Source organism: Equus asinus, chromosome 16, assembly GCF_041296235.1.
Source record: "Equus asinus isolate D_3611 breed Donkey chromosome 16, EquAss-T2T_v2, whole genome shotgun sequence".
NCBI classification, from domain to species: domain Eukaryota; kingdom Metazoa; phylum Chordata; class Mammalia; order Perissodactyla; family Equidae; genus Equus; species Equus asinus.
In genome coordinates, this window is record NC_091805.1 from 14,744,640 (window position 1) to 14,766,711 (window position 22,072).

The following is a 22,072-nucleotide window of genomic DNA, read 5'->3' on the forward strand; positions in this document are numbered from 1 at the left end:
GTCTCACTCCACAGCATTGTTTTGATACTATGCACATAGGATCCCCCAAATTCATTAATGGTTGATGTAGCAGGTACCTCACTATCTGGACAGTAGAAACAACTAATATTACTCCATGGACTCCACTCCCTGGTTTGGTGAGCATTACACAGTGGTTTTGGTTATCTGGGGGAGGGGCAGAGCTTTAGAATTAATCCAAGCCCCATTTTTTTTCTCCTGTTCCAGGATAGCAGAAGACATGAAGTCCAAATATGAGACTGTGTCCACCGGCTGCTGCATCCACGTGAAATACCCTGTCCTATGGTTTAAGCCACTATTTGTTCAGCTTTCTTTTGTTTGTAGCTAACAGCATCCCAACTGATATACCCAATAATGACTAAGACTGAATATTCTGGCAACCCAGGTGAAAGGAGGCTTGGAGCAAATTACACTGATTTAGAATAATAAGTAAAACAGGGCATTTCTTATTCTCCTGTTAAAGAGTAAAATCCACATCTAGTGTGCAATAGCATCTCTCTCATAATGTCTCTTGTGGAAGTAAAGGAGATAATGTTCTTACGAAAGTTGCTTTACGTGGTAATCATTATTGCTGTTCCTGCCGTTAGGCTAAAGCCTTGGAAGTTGTAGGAAACAGGGAGGAGGCAGCAGAGAGGAGATGGAGGAATAAACAAAAACGGAGGCTTACCCATTCCAGGTTCTTGAAGTGTCAAGAGCTTATTTACTTTCTAAGTGCAAAATACTTTCACATACAATTCAGTCTGTGCATTTTTAGTTACTTTTCATCTAGTAACATCACACATTGGTATTGTCATTCTCCCTATTTTTTGTTTGACTGAATGGGAATTTTGAAAACTAACAGAAAGGATTGTTCATTCTTGTTCCTTGGGAATACTAACATTCGCTCTCATGTTTTAGCTAACCTTACAAAATTATTTTGGTTTTTCACCACAAATATGCTCAGCAATTGGAATTTTTAAAATCTGCAGTTCTGACAGAATGTTTTGGCTCAGGACTGTACATAGAAATACCATTTTGTTTTGCTGTTCTTCCTCCCACCCCGTTAGTTTACTGTGTATTAGACAGAACCTCAGAGCAGTAAATATTCTGCCCAACTCCTCATAGTTGGCCATATTCATATATATATATATATATATATATATATATACACACATGTTTTTTTTTTTTTTTGAGAAAGATTAGCCCTGAGCTAACTACTGCCAATCCTCCTCTTTCTGCTGAGGAAGACTGGCCCTGACCTAACATCCATGCCCATTGTCCTCTACTTTATATGTGGGACACCTACCACAGCATGGATTTTTGCCCAATGGTGCCATGTCCTCACCTGGGGATCCCAACCAGCAAACCCTGGGCCACCGACAAGCGGAATGTGTGAACTTCACCGCTGTGCCACCTGGCCGGCCCCCATATTCATATGTTTTTGGTAGCCTAATTCACTAGGAAACCTGGAGACAAGTTAAAGAGGAATCAAAATCAATAATAACTTAATCATCAATACAGGGTTGGAATGCCTCTTAACATTCATTCATTTAGGGGCTGAGGGTCTGGGGTAGAAGTTCTTAATGTGGGACCCATGGGTTGGTTTCAGGCATCTTAACTTGCATATATATTTTTTTCTTTTAATAAGGTACGAGCGTGTCTATGTTCATTTTTTTAGAGGAAAGGCCCCCGAGTTTTCCTCAGATTCGCAGAATGGTCCTAGATCCTTCAAAAGGTTACGAACCCCAATACCACTCCTTGACAGCCCTGTAAAAAGATGCAATTCCTCTAATTCTTAGTGGGTCCAGCCTGGCGGGAGCCTCTGCCCTGAACAAAAATGGCGGCAGCGGCTTCACACGCAGTCCCTCCCGCAGAAAGGCCCGAAGTCCGCCGCCACTTTCACCCCATCTTCCCCGTGACCCCGGAAGGACTCCGCCCCCGCGGCCAGCCAGCGGCTCCGCGCCGGGCTGCGGTGGGGAAGCGGCCGGGAGCTGCCAGCTGCTGGCCTGAGGCACCAGGTACGCGGGGTGGGCGGCGGCCTCGGCCCTCTGGACCTGGAGTGCGGGCGGCGAGATGGAGAGAGCCCCGGGAGGGGAATGCTGAATCAGGGGGCTCGCGGCCGCTCGGAGCCACAGTGAGGGGCGGCCGGCCGAGGGGGGGGCCCCTTTTCTGGTCCTCGTGTAAAAGAACAAGGAAGAGCGGAGAGGAAAGTGCGGGGCGGGGGGAGATCCTGCTGGAGGAGGTGGTCCTGCTGGGGGGGGGGTTCCTGCCGCAGGGGGGTTCCTGCTGGAGAGTGGGTCCTGTTGGGTAGGGGTCGTGCTGGAGGGAGGGTCCTGCTGGAGTAGGGGGTCCTGCTTGAGGGAGGGTCCTGCCGCAGGGAGGGTTCCTGTTGGGGGGGGTGCTGCTGGTGGTGAGGGGGTCCTGCCGGAGGGGCCCAGCGGTGTGACCCAAGTTCCGCTTGCACGCCGGTGGTGTAGCGGGGAGTGGTGCCTGGGTGAGGACGAGTCTGCCTAGTTTGAAGGTGCTGTCAGAGAATCATTTAGCCTCGGGAGGATTGTGGCGTCGGAGATCCTCTGTAAATAAAGTTGTTCAGCATTTATTTCTTGATGGGAGGATTCCAAAACATCTGGCTCTTGCACAGATGTGTATTATTGTTCCTATTTTATCCTTATTGCAGCTAAGCGTTTTTGCTGTGTTGAAAGTACCTTCTCAGAGTTCGGTTGTGTAGATTTATGCTTCACGTCAAATTTTGGGAGGTATTTCAGGCTTTGATTCTTTCTTGGATTATAAAGTCCAAGTTGTAGAATAGAGTTTTAGGGTGTTTAAGAATCAAACTCTACTTATGACACTTATTTTTAACTCTCCAATAGTCAGAATGGAGAGAAGCGAGTAATATTACGTAGTACAATATTTTTGGTAATGTTTTAGACTTTCTCTACAAATTGGAATAATTATGCAACTGCCTTCATGTTTATCTTAATTCTTATGAAAGCAACTGAAATGATTAGTTTTTAAAAGTTGTTCAATTATTAATGATTAAGTGTGGAATCACTTCCTCAGTGATTTGAAATGAAAGACTGAGGTAATTAGAATGCAAAGATAGAGATTTGTCAGAATTCTTTTAAGAAAACCCCTGCAGCAAATTGAAGTGTTTGTTTTATTTTCTTTCTCTTCTGCTTAGAAATTTAGAACCCACTATTATGGAGAAAGTCACTTTGGGTGAATTACACTCAGTATTTTTTTTTTAATGCAGTATGCAGTATAGATGGCTTAATGATCCAGAATTTATTTAATTACTAAAAATATTTCTCAAGTGGTCAATTCTAGGGGGAGAATAAATGTTTTTGGTTTTTTCCTTTTTAGTGTAGCATTTTTTAGAAGTAATACATGTAAGACCCTAAAAAAAAAATCGAGTATTGTAGAAGGACGTGTAATGAAATGCAGTGGTTCACTGTCCAACCTCCTGACAGTCCTAGTCTCATTCCCCAGAGGACCATTTTTCACTTGTTTAACTGTTTCTTCATGGTTTCCTTTGTATTTCTCAATAACATGTCTTTATCACAATTTGTTCTTTGGAATAAATATGTTTCAGTGAGAACTAATCATGCTGAGCCTAGAAATTGTAATTAGAATATGGAGGAGGGGGAATTAAGTTTACACTTTGTGAGTGGCACTAATAGGGAATAGGGGGTCAGTAGCAGTAACCCACCCTGAGAAGTATTACTGTGTTTGATTTGAAAGGAAACCAGTACTTAATCAGTGGTTTTGTTACTTGTCTGGAAAAAGGGGGGCTGTTAATAGAAGGGGGCAGACTACTGCTGTTTAGAAAAAGGGAGCAGAGAGCTACATGCAGAAATAAAGGACTTAAAGTATAGCAAATAAACTTTAGTAGAGGGATTGTTGGTAATTTTTATTTTCTCTTTGGTAATGTTTACACAGCACTATCCAAGGACAAGAATATTAAATTTGATAGGCATAAAGACTTTGGTTACTCGAAAAGCCTACTCTCTTGTGCATCAGACAGTTCTCAGGCTTTTTCTTGGCCTGGATGAAATATTCCTCAGGACCCATTAATTTTATTCTCACCTGGCAGCCTTTTTTACTTATCAATTCAGCTCTTTTCAATCTTTTATTTCAGAGGGAGTATGTTTTGATAACATTTATAAGTATTCTTTCACTATATAGTGTATTTTTTTTTTTAAGATTTTATTTTTTTCCTTTTTCTCCCCAAAGCCCTCCGGTACATAGTTGTATATTCTTCGTTGTGGGTCCTTCTAGTTGTGGCATGTGGGACGCTGCCTCAGCGTGGTCTGATGAGCAGTGCCATGTCTGCGCCCAGGATTCGAACCAACGAAACACTGGGCAGCCTGCAGCGGAGCGCACGAACCTAACCACGTAGCCATGGGGCTAGCCCCATAGTGTATTTTTTTTAATGAATAAATTTGTAGACTAATTTATACATCGGTGCTATGTGAATTTGTTTAGTGTGTGTGCATCTGGGTACACTGATAAAATTGAGTTTCTGGCTCTACAAAGCTTTGACCGAGACCCTGAACCATTATGTTTCTATCAAAGTTCTGCTACCTTTAAACGGCCTCTCTGAGTGATGGCTGCCTCCTCTGTGGATGTCTGACTTTTCTTTCTTTGGTTTCAATAGAAATAGGCCTTAGGGCCAGCCCGGTGGTGCCGGGGTTAAGTTCGCATGTTCCACTTCTCAGCAGCCTGGGGTTCGCTGGTTCAGATCCCAGGTGTGGACATGGCACCGCTTGCCAAAAGCCATGCTGTGGTAGGCGTCCCATGTATAAAGTAAAGGAAGATGGGCACGGATGTTAGCTCAGGGCCAGTCTTCCTCAGCAAAAAGAGGAGGATTGGCAGCAGATGTTAGCTCAGGGCTAATCTTCCTCAAAATAAATAAATAAATAAATAAATATCTAAAACCTGAAATGTTTATTTAACCAGAGAAGAGAGAATCTAGAACCTGCAGTTTTCTGAGGAAAATTTACTACCTGGACTCAAACTTTAAATCTAGCTCATTTTCTCTTTTGCTGCTGTCGTGATTAATAAATAAACTTTTAGTTCAAGTAAACTTGGCTCAGATAAGTGTTTTCTTCAGGTAAGTGTAATATCATGAATAATTAGCTGCAAAAAAAGAAAAAACCAGCTGATAGAGTTAAATTTTCAGTTTGTGTCTTTCGTTTGGTAGAGTAACCAGAAATCCTTGAGGCTAATATGTTTTTCTGTTTCCTTTAATGAAGATTTCTAGAAGAGGAGTCATGTCAGAAGAAACAGTAAACAAATCACAGTTTTCCTTGAAGACAGCAGCACTAAGAGTGTTTGATCTTCCTCTGTCTTGGTATTATTCTCTCTCCCAGGTAAAAAAAAAAGAAACAAACATGATGTTGAATAGTAAGTTTATTGCTCAAAGCATGTTTTGTTTACAGTATGTAAATTTCAATTGAAGCTTTAAATGGTTCAGTCAAGGTGTTTATTAAAGTAGTTTAAAAATTGGTTAATATTTATTTCATGTTTTTTTGTGTGTATTATTATATGCATAACTCTTAGAAGGGGACCGTATTGCTTTAAAAAAATCTTCCTCCTGGGGCTGGCCCTGTGGCCGAGTGGTTAAGTTCGCGCGCTCCGCTGCAGGCGGCCCAGTGTTTCCTCGGTTCGAATCCTGGGCGCGGACATGGCACTGCTCGTCAGACCACGCTGAGGCAGCGTCCCACATGCCACAACTAGAGGAACCCACAACGAAGAATACACAACTATGTACCGGGGGGCTTTGGGGAGAAAAAGGAAAAAATTAAAAAAATCTTGGAAAAAAAAAAAAATCTTCCTACCATAAGTGAATTTACACAGTCTATTTCAGTTATTTTCAGTGAATCATGTTATTCAAATAGATCTGTTCTCACTATTATAATTCTTTAATTTTATTTTGTTGTGGTAAAATATCCATAACATAAAATTTACCATTTTAACCATTTTTAAATGTGCAGTTCAGTAGCATTAGGTACATTCACATTGTTGCATGACCAATTTCTAGAACTCTTTTCATCTTGCAAAACTGAAACTCTACAGCCATTAAACAGCAACTCTCCATTCTTCCTCCTACCCGCCCTTGTCAGCCCCATTCTACTGTCTGTCTCTATGAATTTGACTAGTCTGGATACCTCATAAGTGAAATTACACAGTATGTCTTTTTGTGACTGACTTATTTTACTCCGCATAATGTCCTTGAGTTTCATCTGTTTTGTAGCATGTGTCAGAATTTCCTTCTTTTTCCAGGTTGAATAACATTCGATTGTGTGTATATATCGTGTTTTGTTTATCCATTCATCCATCACTGGGCACTTGGGTTACTTCTACCTTGTGGCTATTGTGAATAATGCTGCCATGAACATGGCTGTACAAATATCGATTCAAGTCCCTGCTTTCAGTTCTTTTGGGTATATACCTAGAAGTGAAATTGCTGTATTATATGGTAATTCTATTTTTAATTTTTTCAGGAACTGCCATACTATTTTCCATAGCGGCTGCACCATTTTTTATTTCTACTAGCAGTGCACAAGTGTTCCAATTTCTCCACATCTTTGCCAACACTTATTTTCTATTTTTTTGATAGTAGCCACCCTAATGGTGTGAGTTGGTATCTCATTGTGGTTTTCATTTGCATTTCCCTAATCATTAGTGATTTTGAGCATCTTTTCATGTGCCTATTATTTATTTCTGTATCTTCTATGGGAACAATCTTTTTAATTTTAATGCTTGCTTCTAATGCATTTCCACTCCATTGTACTAAATAAAAAGTTATGTATGAAAGTAACATTTAGTTCACTAAACTTGCACTGGATTTCATCAAATCCAAGATAATCATTTTTCACATTTCAACATTTCTAAAACCTGCTTGTGTCATAAAATGAATAGTATCTTATATTGATGAAATATAGTGTGATTTTATAGTGTGAAATATAGTGTGATTATAGTGATGGCTGTAGAGTTTCAGTTTTGCAAGATGAAAAGAGTTCTAGAAATTGGTCATGCAACAATGTGAATGTACCTAATGCTACTGAACTGCACATTTAAAAATGGTTAAAATGGTAATGAAATATAGTGATGAAATATAGTGTGATTTTATCTAGGAAGGAATGTTGCACAGATAAGATGTATGAGAATAATAGTAATTATTACTTAGTGTTTACTATGTTTAAAACATTATTTAGGTCCTTCATACATATAGTGTCTCTAATTCTCAAAATAACCCTAGGATTTGATATCATCTCCATTTTACAGCTCTGGAGGCTTCACGAGCTTAATTAACTTCTCTAAAATTGCATATATAATAGGGGATTTGAGCTTGCACCTCTTTTCCTGAAACCCGTTTTCTCTCTTTTTCTTTCTTTTCCTTTTTCAGGATTACATGCTTAAAAGAAAATTTGAAAAATATGGAAAAGAATTAAAGAGAAAATAAAAATTTTCAACAATCCCTCTGTAAAAGCTTATTTGCTACACTTTAGGTCTTTTATTTCAGCATATCTGTCTGCCCCCAACCCCCACTCTACCCCCACTGCTGTGTCTCCCCCAATTTGACATGATAAAGTTGTATATTTTGAGCATTTTCTCTGTCATGAAAAATGCTTTATGAATATAGATGTGCTATAGTTTATTGACTATTTCTCTGTTTTTGTGTTTTGGGATTGTTTCAACAGTTCCTTATTTATGTATAAATCTTTCTCCAATTTTTAGATTTTTATTAAGGTAGATTCCTAGAGATGAAAATATGGAGACTCAGTGTTTGGTATTTATTCTTTTATTTGTTTATGTTATCATACCATTTGGATGACATTTAAAAAGACCGGCAACAGGACATAGCAGCTCCCACTGTGTGTAAAGCACTGTCCTAGACATTTTATATCAGGTAATTGACAAACTCGTATAATCCTTATAATGATTGGCAAACTCATAGAATCCTTATAATGATCCTAAAGTAACATTATTCTTTAAAATTTATTATTCGAATAGCTAATGCATTTACAAGGTCAAAAATCAAAACCTCACACACACACGTGTACACACATTGCATACATGGACATGCTTTACTCTATCGCAGTCCCCATCCACTCCCTACAGGTAACCATTTGGATTGCTTGACTATCTTTCAGGGTTTCTTTATTCAGATATCATCAAAAGCAATTACATATTCTTATTTTCTCCTCTTACAGAAGGTAGCGTGCTACCTGTGTTCTTGCTTTTTTGTACTTGAAATATTTCCTGGAGATCTTTCCATATTAATACATGTAGATCTTTTTCTTTTTTTATTCCTGCAGCTACATAATATTTCTATACATGGACATTTAGGTTATTTCTGATCTTACTCCATTAAAAACAATGCTATAGTGAATAAGTTTGATATATCAAGCTTTGAATTTTGATAGATATTGTTAAATTGATCTCTGTAGGAATTGTATTGTTTTATAATCCCCAATTTGGGGGATTTTTGCCAATCTGATAGGTGAGAATGGTATTCCAGCATAGTTTTAATTTTTATTTCTCTCTTATATGTTAGGTTGAGTATCTTTTTAGATTTAAGAGCAATTTACATTAAGTATGAACATTTTGAAGTTATTTTTTTTAAACATTTCTAAATTGCTTTTAAGATTGGCCATACCAACCCACAATCTCACCAGTAAGTAATATTTGACAATGCCTATTTTTTTACAGTCTAGACATCAGAGTATTATTTTTTAAAAACTTTACTAACATTGTATATTTCTTCTTTTATGAATTATTTTTGTATCCTTTGTCCATACTGATTGTAGTATACGACCTGTTTTTCTTTTTCTCTTTTTTTTAAAGATTTTATTTTTGCTTTTTCTCCCAAAGCCCCCCAGTACCTCGTTGTGTATTTTTAGTTGTGGGTCCTTCTGGTTGTGGCATGTGGGGTGCCGCCTCAGCATGGCTTGGTGAGTGATGCCATGTCCACGCCCAGGATTCGAACTGGCGAAACCCTGAACTGCCGAAGCAGAGTGTGCGGACTTAACCACTTGGCCACGGGGCTGGCCCCTACGACCTGTTTTTCAATCCTAGGAATAGTTTTCTGAGGCCAGAACTGTTGTTCAACTTGTTCCATAGAATATTTTAAAAATAATATAAAGAGTCATTGCAGGTAAACTTAAGGATATATCCTCTACTCTCAGTCACAGTACTTAGTATCCAAAACTCATTCCATGCTATGGAGTGGACTAAGATGGGTCAGCAAACTGCAGCCTGTGTGCCAAATCAAGGCTACCACCTGTTCTTAGTAAGTAAAGTTTTATTGGAACACAGTCAAGCTCGTTTGTTCAGGTACTATCTGCGACTGCTTTTGCATGCAACAGCAGAGTTATGTGGTTGTAGTAGAGACCATGTTTCCTCAAACCCCAAATATTGTCTACCTGGCCTTTACCAAAAATGTTTGTTGACCCCTGTACTAAGAGAGCAGGCTATAGTTTGAATAGCATCAAATGACCCAAAGAGGACTAGGGAGGGGCTGGCACTGTGGCCTAGTGGATAAGTTTGGTGCACTCTGCTTTGGTGGCCCAGGTTTGGTTCCTGGGTGTGGATCTACGCCACTTGGTGGCAGCTGTGCTGAGGTGGTGACCCACATAGAAAATAGAGGAAGATTGGCACAGGACGAATGTTGGCTCAGGGCAAATCTTCCTCAGCAAAAAAGAAAAAAAGGGACTAGGGAAAAGCTCAGAGTTCTTGTTTGGACAGTTCTGTAGCTTTAGAATTGGATTGATTTTTTATGAAAAAAGACATATATATATGAGGTTTTTTGTTCATTAGTTCAGCCTCCAAAAATTGGCAATCTGTGTTAGATGCAATTCAGTTATGTAATTAATTGCATAGTGAGATATGTCATCAGTATGGCTAAAGTAATTTCAATACGTGGTGCATGCATGGATTTAAACACGTCTTCTATGATGCATTTTGATTCATGTTTCACCAGTGTGGAATTGTGTGATGTTTGGCAAGTTACTTAACCTCTTTAAAACCAATTTCTATCATCTATAAAAGGGATGAAAAGCATAGTGTCTGGCACACAGCAAAGATTAGTGAGTACTCCAATAAATATTAACTCCTATTTCCCAGTGTTATTTATTTAAGGAATAATACATTTTCCAAGTATTTTTTCTTGCATTTAATGTGTACATACTCTAAACAAAATGCTCAAGTCTCTTCTTTTGTTTCTGTGGTTTTCTTAAGGATTACTTTGGTATAGTACTATGTATCATGTTAATACAAGCGGACTCTTGTTTTTCAGTTGGAAACCACAACATGAAGTGGTAGGTGATTTAGTTGATTCTCCAAATTCAGAATGTTACAACAAAAAAGACTAAGAATTAACTAAGCACTTAAAAATCTGTCTAAGTGCAGTGTGGTATCCTGAACTGGTCCTGGATAGACAAAGAACAGTAGTGGGAAAATTGGTGAAATCCGAATAAAGTCTAGTTTGGTTAATAATATGGTACTAATGTTAATTTCTTAGTTATGACAAGAGTACTATGGTTATATAAGATGTTAGTATCAGAGAAAACCTGAGTGATGTGGGAACTTTCTCTATCTTTGCAACTTTCTAAAAATATAAAATTATTCTAAAATAAGATATTTGGTAGAAAAATTTAAATTGAAATAATAACTCACGTATTTTGAAGGCCTACTCTGTGTTGATATTACTTTATGTATGTTATCTCCTTTCACAACAACCCTATGAGGAAGAGGTTATTATCCCCATTTGTCCAGGTTTGCAGTTAGTGTGTGACCTGTGTGTGGTGTGTTCCAGTTATTAGAGACATTCATTCAAAATGTGTATATTGAAGAATGCCTGCTACTTTCTGTTAACTCTGCTAATCCAATAAAAAGATTTCCTTCTACAGGCTTAAGAAATCGCCACAGAAGAAAAAACTATATATATAAATATATATATGTATATTAAGTATCTATTGTGTTTCAGTCAAGATATAAAGTGGTGAGCAAGATCTAGACAGATGTAGCTTAGAACCTCAACAAGCCTCTTAGAACGCCCTCTCCACCTCCCAAAAAAAGGTGTGGTAAGTACTGTGTTAGAGGACTATATCAACTTAGTTCTAGTAAGAAGTTTATGGTGAGTAAAGGGAAATAAGGTTATTGGAGCAGGAGACTGTGTGAGACTAAATAACTATCCTGTCTCCAGAGACATTGGATGAGGGGGAAACTTGACAAGAACATTATACAATGGCATCCGGTTATGGAGTGGGGAGGATTGTGAAACCTGAGCACGAGGAACAGTGTCTTATTCCTTTTTTTGTATTCTCAGTGCCTGGCCCATAATTTAATGCTTATTTCATGTGGAATGAACAGGACACGTGTCTAGTTTTCATTTTGCCTGGGAGTAAGGAAATGGACTATATCACCTCAAAAAGCCCCTCTGAGCTTTGGGATTCTGAGATGCTGTGTTTTCAGTGTTCCAGGCAATGCTATAGGAAGTAATTGACTTTCCTCTGGGGAAAAAGGTAACAAAACGAGAAGTGATAGGCAGGAATAGTATTAGAGATTTTAAAACCTTGTGTTGTCTAGCTTACTTACGATAACCATCTTTCCCTGGCAAATTTGTCTTATTTCTGTCATGGAAAAGTTTTCTTTTTTCATGAGATTAGGATTGCAAACTTCAATGGGTCTTTTAATGTATAAACAGACCTTGGATCTTTCTTTTTTTTAAGGTGAGTTTTTTTTTCCGCAAAGATTGGCATCTGAGCTAACATCTGTTGCCGATCTTTTCTTTTTTTCTTCTTCTTCTTTTCCCCAAAGCCCCCCAGTACATAGTTGTATATTCTAGTTACAGGTCCTTCTGGTTCTGCTATGTGGGATGCCACCTCAGCATGGCTTGATGAGTGGTGCTAGGTCTGTGCCCAGGATCCAAACTGGTGAAACTCTGGGCCACCCAAGTGGAGCACACGAACTTAACCACTCGGCCATGGGGCCGACCCCCAGAATTTGGACCTTAATAAAAATGAACTGATTAATATTATGTTTGAATTCGGGTTAGTAAAGTACATTATATGTCTGAGGGAGTAGTTTTAATTTTGTATTTATGTCTCCTAATAGTTTTCTTACTTCAGTGCCCTTGGGTATAGTAGAACTGACAGTTTGAGAACATATGATCACTTAGCTGTGATTGGACCTGTGGTAATAGATTCTTTTCTTTTCTTTTCTTTTAAAGATTGGCACCTGAGCTAACAACTGTTGCCAATCTTCTTCTTTTTTTTCTTCCCAAAGCCCCCTAGTACATAGTTGTATATTCCAGTTGTGAGTGCCTCTAGTTGTGCTATGTGGGATGCCACCTCAGCATGGTCTGATGAATGGTGCCATGTCCATGCCCGGGATCTGAACCAGCGAAATCCCGGACCGCTGAAGCGGAGGTCACGAACTTAACCACTTGGCCGTGGGGCCAGCCCCTATTTTCTTTAACGGAGGTCTTAATTTTATCATCTTGTATTTACTCATGCAGTAAATACTAATCTTTACATTTAATCTATGAAGAATATTTTTTTTGATAATAGGGTCATGGCATTTTATAAAATTTAAAGAAAAGTAAGGTGTTTTCTTTTTTTGGGAAAGATTAGCCCTGGGCTAACATCTACCAATCCTCCTCTTTTTGCTGAGGAAGACTGGCCCTGAGCGAACATCCGTGCCCATCTTCCTCTACTTTATATGTGGGATGCCTGCCACAGCATGGCTTGCCAAGCGGTGCCATGTCCACACCCGGGATCCGAACTGGCGAACCCCGTGACACCAAAGCAGAATGTGTGAACTTAACCACTGAGCCACCGGGCCGGGCCCTTAAAGTATATGTGTATACTTTTTTTTTTGAGGAAGATTAGCCCTGAGCTAACATCTGCCCCAATCCTCCTCTTTTTGCTGAGGAAGACTGGCCCTGAGTTAACATCTGTGCCTATCTTCCTCTACTTTATATGTGGGATGCCTGCCACAGCGTGGCTTGCCAAGCGGTGCCATGTCCGCACCTGGGATCTGAACCAGGGAACCCCGGGCTGCTGAAGCAGAACGTGCGCACTTAACTGCTGCGCCAACAGGCTGGCCCCAAGGTGTTCTTAATAGTAGTGCTATGTTTAGAATTTATTTTATTATTGGATCTTTAGCATCCAAATTCAAGGAAGTGTTGTGTTTTTTTCCCCCCAAATCTTATTTGGTTGCTATGGACACTGGAGAGAGAAAAACGTAGAAATGGAAAGAAATAAAAATTTGATAATGCCTATAATAGAGACATAAGAGAGTAATTCTTATAGTTTGTAAAGGGAAAAAATCTGAGGGAGTACTGGAATGTTCCAATTTTTCATGATACTTTGAGGGAATTTAAATGTACTTGGAAGAAATGTAGAGTAAGAATAGTTTTAAATTTTTTGTTAGAGCCCAGTCAGTAAGGCCAAATGCTAATGGCAAGTAGAAGTAAATCATTTCTGGTATACCAGAAAGTGAGCAATGCTTTTGGATTCATGGGTAGAACCAAGATGCTGTTTTTAAAAACAGCTCTATAGAGGTATAATTGACACACATTAAACTGTACATAATTGAAGTATATAATTTGAGTTTTGACATATGTGTGTATATACCCGTGAAATCCTTGCCACAATCAGGGTTGTGAACATTGGTGATCTCCTGAAGTTCCTCATTCTCCTTCCCTTTGCACCTCCTTGTCTGACTCCCCTTCTCCACTTTTCCTCGGGCAACCACTGATCTGCTGTTTGTCACTATAGATTAGTTAGAATTTTCTATAAGTAGAATCATACAATATGTACTTTATTTTGTCTGGCTTTTTTCACTCAGCTTAATTATTTTGAAATATATATGTGTTGAAATTAAATATATCAATAGTTAATTCTTTTTCATTATTGAGTAGTATTCCATTGTTTGGATTTATGCCAGCTTGTTCACCTGTTCACCTGTTGATGGACATTTGGGTTTCTTGTTTTTGTTTTTGTTTTTGTAAAGCTGCTAAGAACATTTCTGTGCAAGTCTTTGTATGGACATGTGCTTTAATTTCTCTTGACTAGATACTTAGGAATGGAATGGTTAGGTATATGGTTAATTTTTTAAGAAAATGCCAGACTTCTTCCAAAGTGGTTGTACCATTGATATGGCCAGTCTTTATAATTTTAGGCATTCTAATATAGGTGTGTAGTGGAATTTCATTGTGGTTTTATTAAGTTAAATTAATTAATTAACCTCCTCTTTTTGCTGAGGATGATTGGCCCTGAGCTAACATCTGTGCCCATCTTCTATTTTATATGTGGGATGCCTGCCACAGGATGACTTGATAAGTGGTGTGTAGGTCTGTGCCCTGGTTGCCAAAGTGGAGTGCACGAACTTTGCTGTGCTACTGAGCTCGCCCCCATTGTGGTTTTAATTTGCATTTCCCTTATGATTAGTAATGTTGAACATGCTTTCATGTGCTTATTTGCCATCTGTATATCTTCTTAGTTGATACGTCTGTTCAAAGGTTTTGCCCATTTTTTAATTGGGCTTTTTGTTTTCTTAAGTTTTGAAAGTTCTTTATATGCCCTGGATACAATTCTTTTATCAGATATATGATTTTCAACTAGTTTCTCTTGTCTGTGGATAGTCTTTTCATTCTCTTAACAGTGACTTTTAAAGAGCAAAAGTTTTAAATTCTGAAGTCTAACTCGTCAATTTTTTTTTTTAATGGATCAGGCTTTTGGTGTCATCTCAAAGAAATATTTGCCTAGCAAAGATGACAAAGATTTTCTCCTATGCTTTTTTCTAGAACTTTTATAGTTTTAGATTTTATGTTTAGATCTATGATCCATGAGTTAATTATCGTGTATGTTGTGAAGCATAGATTGAAGTTCCATTTTATTGCATATGGATGACCACTTTTTCCGGCACCAGTTGTTGGAAAGACTATCCTTTTCTACTCGATTGCCTTTGTAACTTTGCCAAAAATCAATCATCTGTATATGTACGGGTCTATTTCTGTACACTCTCCTGTTCCATTGATCTATTTGTCTCTCTTTATGCCAATACGACACTGTCATGTTTATTGTAGCTTTAAAATAGGTCTTGAAATAAGGTAGTGTTAGTCTTCCAACTTTGTTTTTCTTTTTCAAAATTGTTTTGATTATTCTAGATCCTTTTCATTTCCACATGAATTTTAGAATCAGCTATCCGTTTCTACGCCCCTCCCCACCCCCCCAAAAAAAAGCTTCCTAGAATTGTCACTTGGATTGCATTGAATCTGTGATCAGTTTGGGGATGACTGACATCTTTATTGAGTCTTTCAACCCAGAAATGTATTTCGTCTCTCTATATATTTAGGTTTTCTCTCTTTTCCCTCAACAGTGTTTGCTAGTTTTCAGAGTACGTGTCTTTCACATCTTTTGTCAGATTTATCTTTAAGTATTTCATATTTTATGATGCTATTGTAAATGGTGTTTTAAAAATTTCAATTTCCAAGTATTTCTTACTATTATATGAAAATGCAGATTTGTTTTTTAGCTTGAGGAAGATTAGTCCTGAGCTAATATCCATGCCAGTCTTCCTCCAGTTATATGTGGGTCACTGCCACAGCATGGCTGATAAGTGGTGTAGGTCTGCATCTGGGATTTGAACCCGTGAACCCCCAGCCATCGAAGCAGAGTATGCCAAACTTAACCACTATGCCATGGGCCTGGCCCCCAGGGAACTCTTTAATATAAAATGATAATGTAAAGACAACAAGCTGTGCACCATGGGTCAGTTCAGCTTAAATTGAAGAGTTGTGTGAAGGAAAACAATCCAATCATAAAATTCTTCCAAAAGTTTGTTAGTTTGAATTAATCTAGCTTAGCAGCTGTGCTGATACAGCTTTATTTTCTAAAAACTTTATTTTTAAGTAACTATAGATTAATAGGAAGTTGCAAAAATTGTACAGAGAAGCCTAGTAATTTATTGTAGTATTCTATAGTATATATGGATGTACCACAGTTTGTTAACCATTCACTTATTGAAGGGCATTTTGGTCGTTTCTGATTTTGGGTTATTATAAATAAAGCTGCTGTGAACATTTGTATACAGTTTTTTGTGTAGACATGAGTTTTCATTTTTCTGGGATGAATGCTCAGGAATGTGATTGTTGGGTCATAAGGTAAGTAGATGTTTAATTTTTAAAGAAATTGCCAAATAATTTTTCAGAGTGGCTATCCCATTTTAAATTCCTACCAGCAATATATGAGAAATCGTCTCCATATCCTCACCAGCATTTGATAGTGTCACTTAAAATTTTCTTTTAGCTCTTCTCATGGTGTAGTGGTGTGTTGCTGCAGACTTAATTTACATTTCTTTATTGGCCGATGATGTTGAACATCTTTTTGCATGTGTGTGTTTGTGTTTGTCATCTGTATATCATTTTCTATGAAATGAAATGTCTCTTCATGTCCTCTGCTTTTTTTTTGTTAAAGATTTTATTTTTCCTTTTTCTCCCCAAAGCTCCCCGGTACATAATTGTATATTTTTAGTTGTGGATCCTTCTAGTTGTGGCATGTGGGATGCTGCCTCAGCATGGCTTGATGAGCAGTGCTATGTCCGCGCCCAGGATTCGAACAGGCGAAACCCTGGGCCACTGAAGCAGAGCGTGTGAACTTAACCACTCAGCCACAGGGCCGGCCCCATCCTCTGCCTTTTTTATAACTGGATTTGGTGTTTTTACTGTTGAATTTGGGGAGTTCTTTACGTATTCTGGATATGAGTTCTTTGTCAGATAGGTGGTTTGCAAATATTTTCTCCCAGTCTGTAGCCGCTTAACAGAGTGAATCAGAGCTTTATCTAAATTTTTTATTTTGAAAAGATTTTATCAAGAGTTGTAAAAATTCTACATAGAATTTCCATATGCCCTTCACCCAGTTTTCCTTAATATATGCATCCATCATAAATCTAGCACAATCTCTAAAACTAAGAAATTAACATTGGCATAATATTCTTAACTACGCTATTGACTTTAATTATTTAGATTTCATTGGTTTTTTCCCCTCATGTCTCTTAGGATCCAGTCTAGGATCCACATTGCATTTGTCAGGTCTTCTTAGTCTTCTTTGGTCTGTGACAGTTCCTTCAGTCTTTTCTTGGCTTTCATGACTTGACACTTTTCTGAAGAGTACAGGTTAGGTATTTTCTAGAATGTCTCTCAGTTGAATTTGATCTTTTCTCCGGATTAGATTGAGGTTATACATTTTTGACAAGACACCACACTGCATCATATCAGGGGATACATGATGATATCTATGTGTCTTGTTACTAGTGATGTTAACCTTTATTATTTGGTTAAAGTTTTTACTCTTTGTAAATAAATTCGGAGGTAGATACTTTGAGACTATGTAAATACCTTATTTCTCCTTAAACTTTTGTCCACTAATTTTAGCACTTAGCAAATCTTGCCTTCAGCAGTTGTTACTGTAGTGTTTATTGGTGATTTTCTATTTCCCTCATTCCTTCTACACTTATTATTTAGAATTGTTCTGTAAGGAAGAGTTTCTCTTCTTCCCCTTTTATTTATTACTTTCACTATTTGTTTTATATCATTTTTGACATTTATTTTATTCTTTGGGTTATAATCCAATACTATTGTTATTTATTTTGTTACTCAAATTATTCCATTTTTGGCTATTGGAAGCTCTTTCAAGTTGGCTTCTGTGTCCTTTTCACATGCCTTTCATTCCGTCTTTTCCCCCAGTGCTGGCATCACCCATTTCTCCAGGGAGCCTTGGCTCTCTTTAGTCTCCATATTTAGTTTTCTTTAGTCTCTGGCATTTAGAAACTGGGTGCGAGGTGTGTGTGTTGCTACTGAAGTGTCGCTGTTTCTAGGCCCTCTTAGGAGACAGAGCTAGGAAATATGTGAATGCATACTAATCCAAGTGTTCACACACAACTACATTTCTAAATTTGTCTATCTGTATATATATTAAAAAGAAAAAACAAAAGAGTTCATATCAATGCTTCTGACTTCAGTCAGGTTTCGTTCTATCATTCCTACTGTGCTCATGTGTAACTTCTTTCTCCAGCAGCAAGACACCTGGCTCTCATTATCTATAATATGCTAGCTACAGTGTACTTACTTACTATAGTATCTAGTATACACATAAAGTAGTTTCAGAATTGCTACCCTAAGACCCCTTTGAGAAACACGTTTACCAGCCAGATTACAGTGTTTGTGTATCACTCTTGTTGTCAGCCCTGCAGTGTCTAGTCCAAGCACTGTTATGTAGGTCAGCCCTTGTCTTTACCATCCTCTTCAAGGTGCTTATATCCTTCATTTGTAGCATTCTGATTTATTTTTCACAGTCTGCAGTCCATTTTAGATTTCCCCCACATACTCACTGATTTTTAAAAATTTAGGTATAATCTGTACTTTGTCGTGCACAGTTCTGTGGGTTTTGACAAGCACACAGTGTCATGAATCCATCACCACTGCAGTACCAAACAGAATAGTTCCATCACCCCCAAAATTCTCTTGTGCTGCCCCTTTGTAGTCATCTCCTTGTCTCCCAGCAGCTGGCTACAATTGATCTGTTTTCTGTCCCTGTAATTTTTCCTTTACCAGAAAGTCATATAAATGGAATTATACAGTATATAATCTTTTGGAATTGGCTTCTTTCACTTAGCATAATACATTTGAGATTCACTCACATCACTGTGCGTCTGAATAGTTTGTCCCTTTTGATTGCTGAGTAGTATTCCGTTGTATGGATGTACCACAGTTTGTTTATCCATTCATCTGTTAAAGGACAGCCAAATTGTTCCTGTTTTTTGGTGATTGTAAGGTTATGTAGATTTTCTCCTATGTTATGTTCTAGAAATTTTTCCTTGAATTTCCTTTTTACCTTTGACAAAAATAGGTTGACTATATTTGTGCAGGTTTATTTCTGAACTGTCTCTTCTGTTGCATTAATCTATATGTCTATTCTGTCATCAAGCCTACACTGTCTTAATTATTGTAGCTTTATAGTTACGTCTTGAAATTGGCTAGTGTGAGTTCTCCAGCTTTGTTCTTTTTCAAAGTTATTTTGGCTACTCTAAGTTCCTTTGCCATTCCTTAAATTTTTTTAGAATAAGCTGTCAATATCTACAAAAAATTTTCTGAGATTTTGATTAGGATTATGTCATTTCCATAGATCAAATTGGAGACAGATGACATTTTGCAATCCACAAACATGATGTATAATTTCTTTTATCTTTGTTGATTTCTTTCATCACTGTTTTGTTGTTAACTAGCACAGATTTTGTTAGGTTTATCTGTAGGTAATTATTTTCTTTTTCTTTATGCTGTTATAGTGTTGCTTTTTAAATTTTGAATTCCAGTTGCTTATTGCTGTCATTGACTTTATAACCTATTAACCTACTAGATCTAGGAGGTTTTTTTGGTAGATTCTTTGGGATTTCCTCTGTAGACAATCATGTCAGTTGCAAATAGAGGCAGTTTTACTTTTTCCTTTCTAATATGTATTCCTTTTATTCTTTTTTCTTGCCCTTTTGCCCTGGCTAGTGCTTCCAATATGATGTTGGTGAAAAGATAGTTTTGCCTTATTCCTGATTGTATAGGGAAAGGTATATTTTTTATTCTTCATTAGGTAGGATATTACCTCTATGTTTTTTATCAATGCCAGAGGAATTTACCATTTGTCTTAGTTTCCTAGAGTTGCCATAACAAATTGCCACAAACTTGGTGGCTTAAAACAGCAGAAATTTACTCTTTTACAGTTATGGAGGCTGAAATTAAGGTGCAGCAGAGCCACATTCCTCTGAAGCTTCTTGAGGACAGTCTTTCCTTGCCTCTTCCGGCTTCTGGTGGCTCCCACCTTCTTGGCTGTGGCAACATAACTTTAATCTCTGTCTCCCTCTTTATGTGGCCTTCTCCTTTGGGTCTCTGTGTGTCCTTTTCTGTCCCTTATAAGAACTCTCTCATTGGATTTAGGGCCCACCCTAATGCAGTATGATCTCATCTTGATTCTTACTTTAATTACATTGGCAAAGACCTTATTTCCAAATAAGGTCACATTCTGATGTTCGAGGTAGGCGTGAATTTTGGGGAGGACGCTGTTTAACCCACTACAGTTCTATTCCTAATTTGCTGAGAGTTTTTTTTTTTTTATCATAAGTGGATGTTGAATATTTACAAATGTTCTTTTTGAGTCTATTGAGATTATATTATGGCTTTTCTTGTTTAGTTTGTTGTTAGGGTAAATTACATTGATATTTGCATGTTGAACCTGGAGTTGCATTCCTAGGATACCCACCACTTGGTCATATATGTTATTCTTTTTATATATTGCTGAGAATTCTATTTGCTAACATTTTGTGAGGATTTCTGTATCTATCAATGAAAGATATTAGTCTGTAGTGATTTTTTTGTAATGTCTTTGGTCTTGGTATTAATAGTAATGCTAGCTTTATAAAATGATTGGGAAGTGTTCCCTCTTTGTATGGAATTGATGTTTCTTCCTTAAATATTTGGTAGAATTTGACCTGTAGTTTTCTCTGTTAGGTTTTAACTACATACTCAGTTCCTTTGTTATTCTCTGTTAGGTTTTAACTACATATTCAGTTCCTTTGTTAGATATGTAACTATTCATGCCAGCTATTTCTTCCTGAGTGAATTTTGATAGTTTCTGTCTTTCAAGGAATTGGTCCATTTCATCTAAGTTCTTGAATTTATGGGCATAGAGTTGTTCGTAGTTAATTCTTTTTTATCCTTTTCCTGTCTGTGAGGTCTGTAGTGCTGACCCCTCTTTCATTTCTTATTTTGGTAATATGTATCTTTTCTCTCTCTCTTTTTTAATTAGATTGGCTAGAGGTTTGTCAGTTTTATTGATTTTTTTTTTTTTAAACCAGCTCTTGATTTTATGGATCCAGTTTTCCATTTGATTGAGTTCTCTTTAGTCTTTATTCTGCTTGCTTTGGATTGGTTTTGCCCTTTTTTCTCTAGTTTCTTAAGATAAAAGCTAAGATTATGGATTTGATACCTTTCTTCTTTTCTTACTCTAATCATTTAATATATAGATCTCTCTCTGAATTTAAAGCTGCATCCCACAGTCTAAGGCGTTTGTTCCTTTGTGGGAATCCAAGAGGAACGTACTGATGCAGTTCATGCTCCTCCAGGCACTGCTGTATCCCTGCCCCTGTTCAGCACCGTTAGAGAGACTTTCTTAGGACTCTCGCCGTCTTTTCTGTGAATGCCTGGTGGAATTTGTGAAGACAAAACCTGCAAAAAGTGTGGACTACCCCTATATTAGCAGCACACCTGCCCCCCCAGGGGGTGCTTCACCCTCTCTCACCATACACAGTCTTTACCAGTTTACCAGCCACACCAGCTGAGTTCTTCTTACCAGTGCGCTGCTGTGTCTTGTCCCTGTGTGCCAGTATTCATGTCTCGTCTCTCCCTGCAAATACCTCAACTTGCTTAGTTTCGGAGCCAGTTGATGACCCTTCTACCTTAGCATTCTGATGGGTTCAGGACAAATTGAGAGCCTGCCATTTGTCAGCTTTTTGTTGTTGTGAGATTCGAAATGATACTCTTTCCAGCTCTCTACATCCCCAAGCCTGTAGCTTTGTTTTAGAGCTCTTCTGCATTTTAGGTGATGAATAGTGTCTGTCCCCCAAGACAAACTGATTACCTCTTGCTCTGATGGTAGTACTTAGTACATGCTTATGTTACTGAATTTATTACACTCTACTGTCATTATTTGTGAATCTGTCTCTGCTATTAGCATGCTACTTGAAGGAAGCAAGAGCTGCATCTTCTCTATACCCGGTGCTCCCTGATCAGTGGAGGGCATTCCATATATGCTTATGGAATAGAATTACAGAAGATTTTTTATGTATTTTATTTTTTGTTTTTTTATTGTGGTGACTTTGGTTTATAACATTATATAAATTTCAGGTGTACATTGTTATATTTTGATTTCTGTGTAGCTTACATCATGTTCACCACCCAAAGACTAATTGCAGTCCGTCACCACACACATGTGCCTAATCACCCCTTTTGCCCTCCTTC

The 22,072-nt window shown here is 37.9% G+C and overlaps 2 protein-coding genes across 7 annotated transcripts in view; one reads left to right on the forward strand and one right to left on the reverse strand.

Moving 5' to 3' along the window:
- Nucleotides 1-1,733: 1,733 nt before the first annotated feature.
- LOC139040353 (uncharacterized) lies at nucleotides 1,734-4,068 on the reverse strand. The gene is made up of 2 exons (XM_070486361.1): nucleotides 4,003-4,068; nucleotides 1,734-2,507 (listed from the first exon to the last, which is right to left on the reverse strand). The coding sequence occupies exons 1-2, from the start codon at nucleotides 4,066-4,068 to the stop codon at nucleotides 1,734-1,736; spliced, it is 840 nt and encodes a 279-aa protein (XP_070342462.1).
- The window catches only part of MIGA1 (mitoguardin 1), a 77,605-nt gene continuing 57,412 nt past the window's right edge, over nucleotides 1,880-22,072 (forward strand). For all 6 annotated transcript variants that reach the window (XM_044749036.2, XM_044749033.2, XM_044749034.2 and 3 more), the window contains exons 1-2: nucleotides 1,880-2,015; nucleotides 5,253-5,369. In XM_044749036.2, coding sequence (XP_044604971.2) covers nucleotides 5,271-5,369 — 99 coding nt within the window. In that variant the 5' untranslated portion in view covers nucleotides 1,880-2,015; nucleotides 5,253-5,270. The remainder of the gene's footprint in view (nucleotides 2,016-5,252; nucleotides 5,370-22,072) is intronic.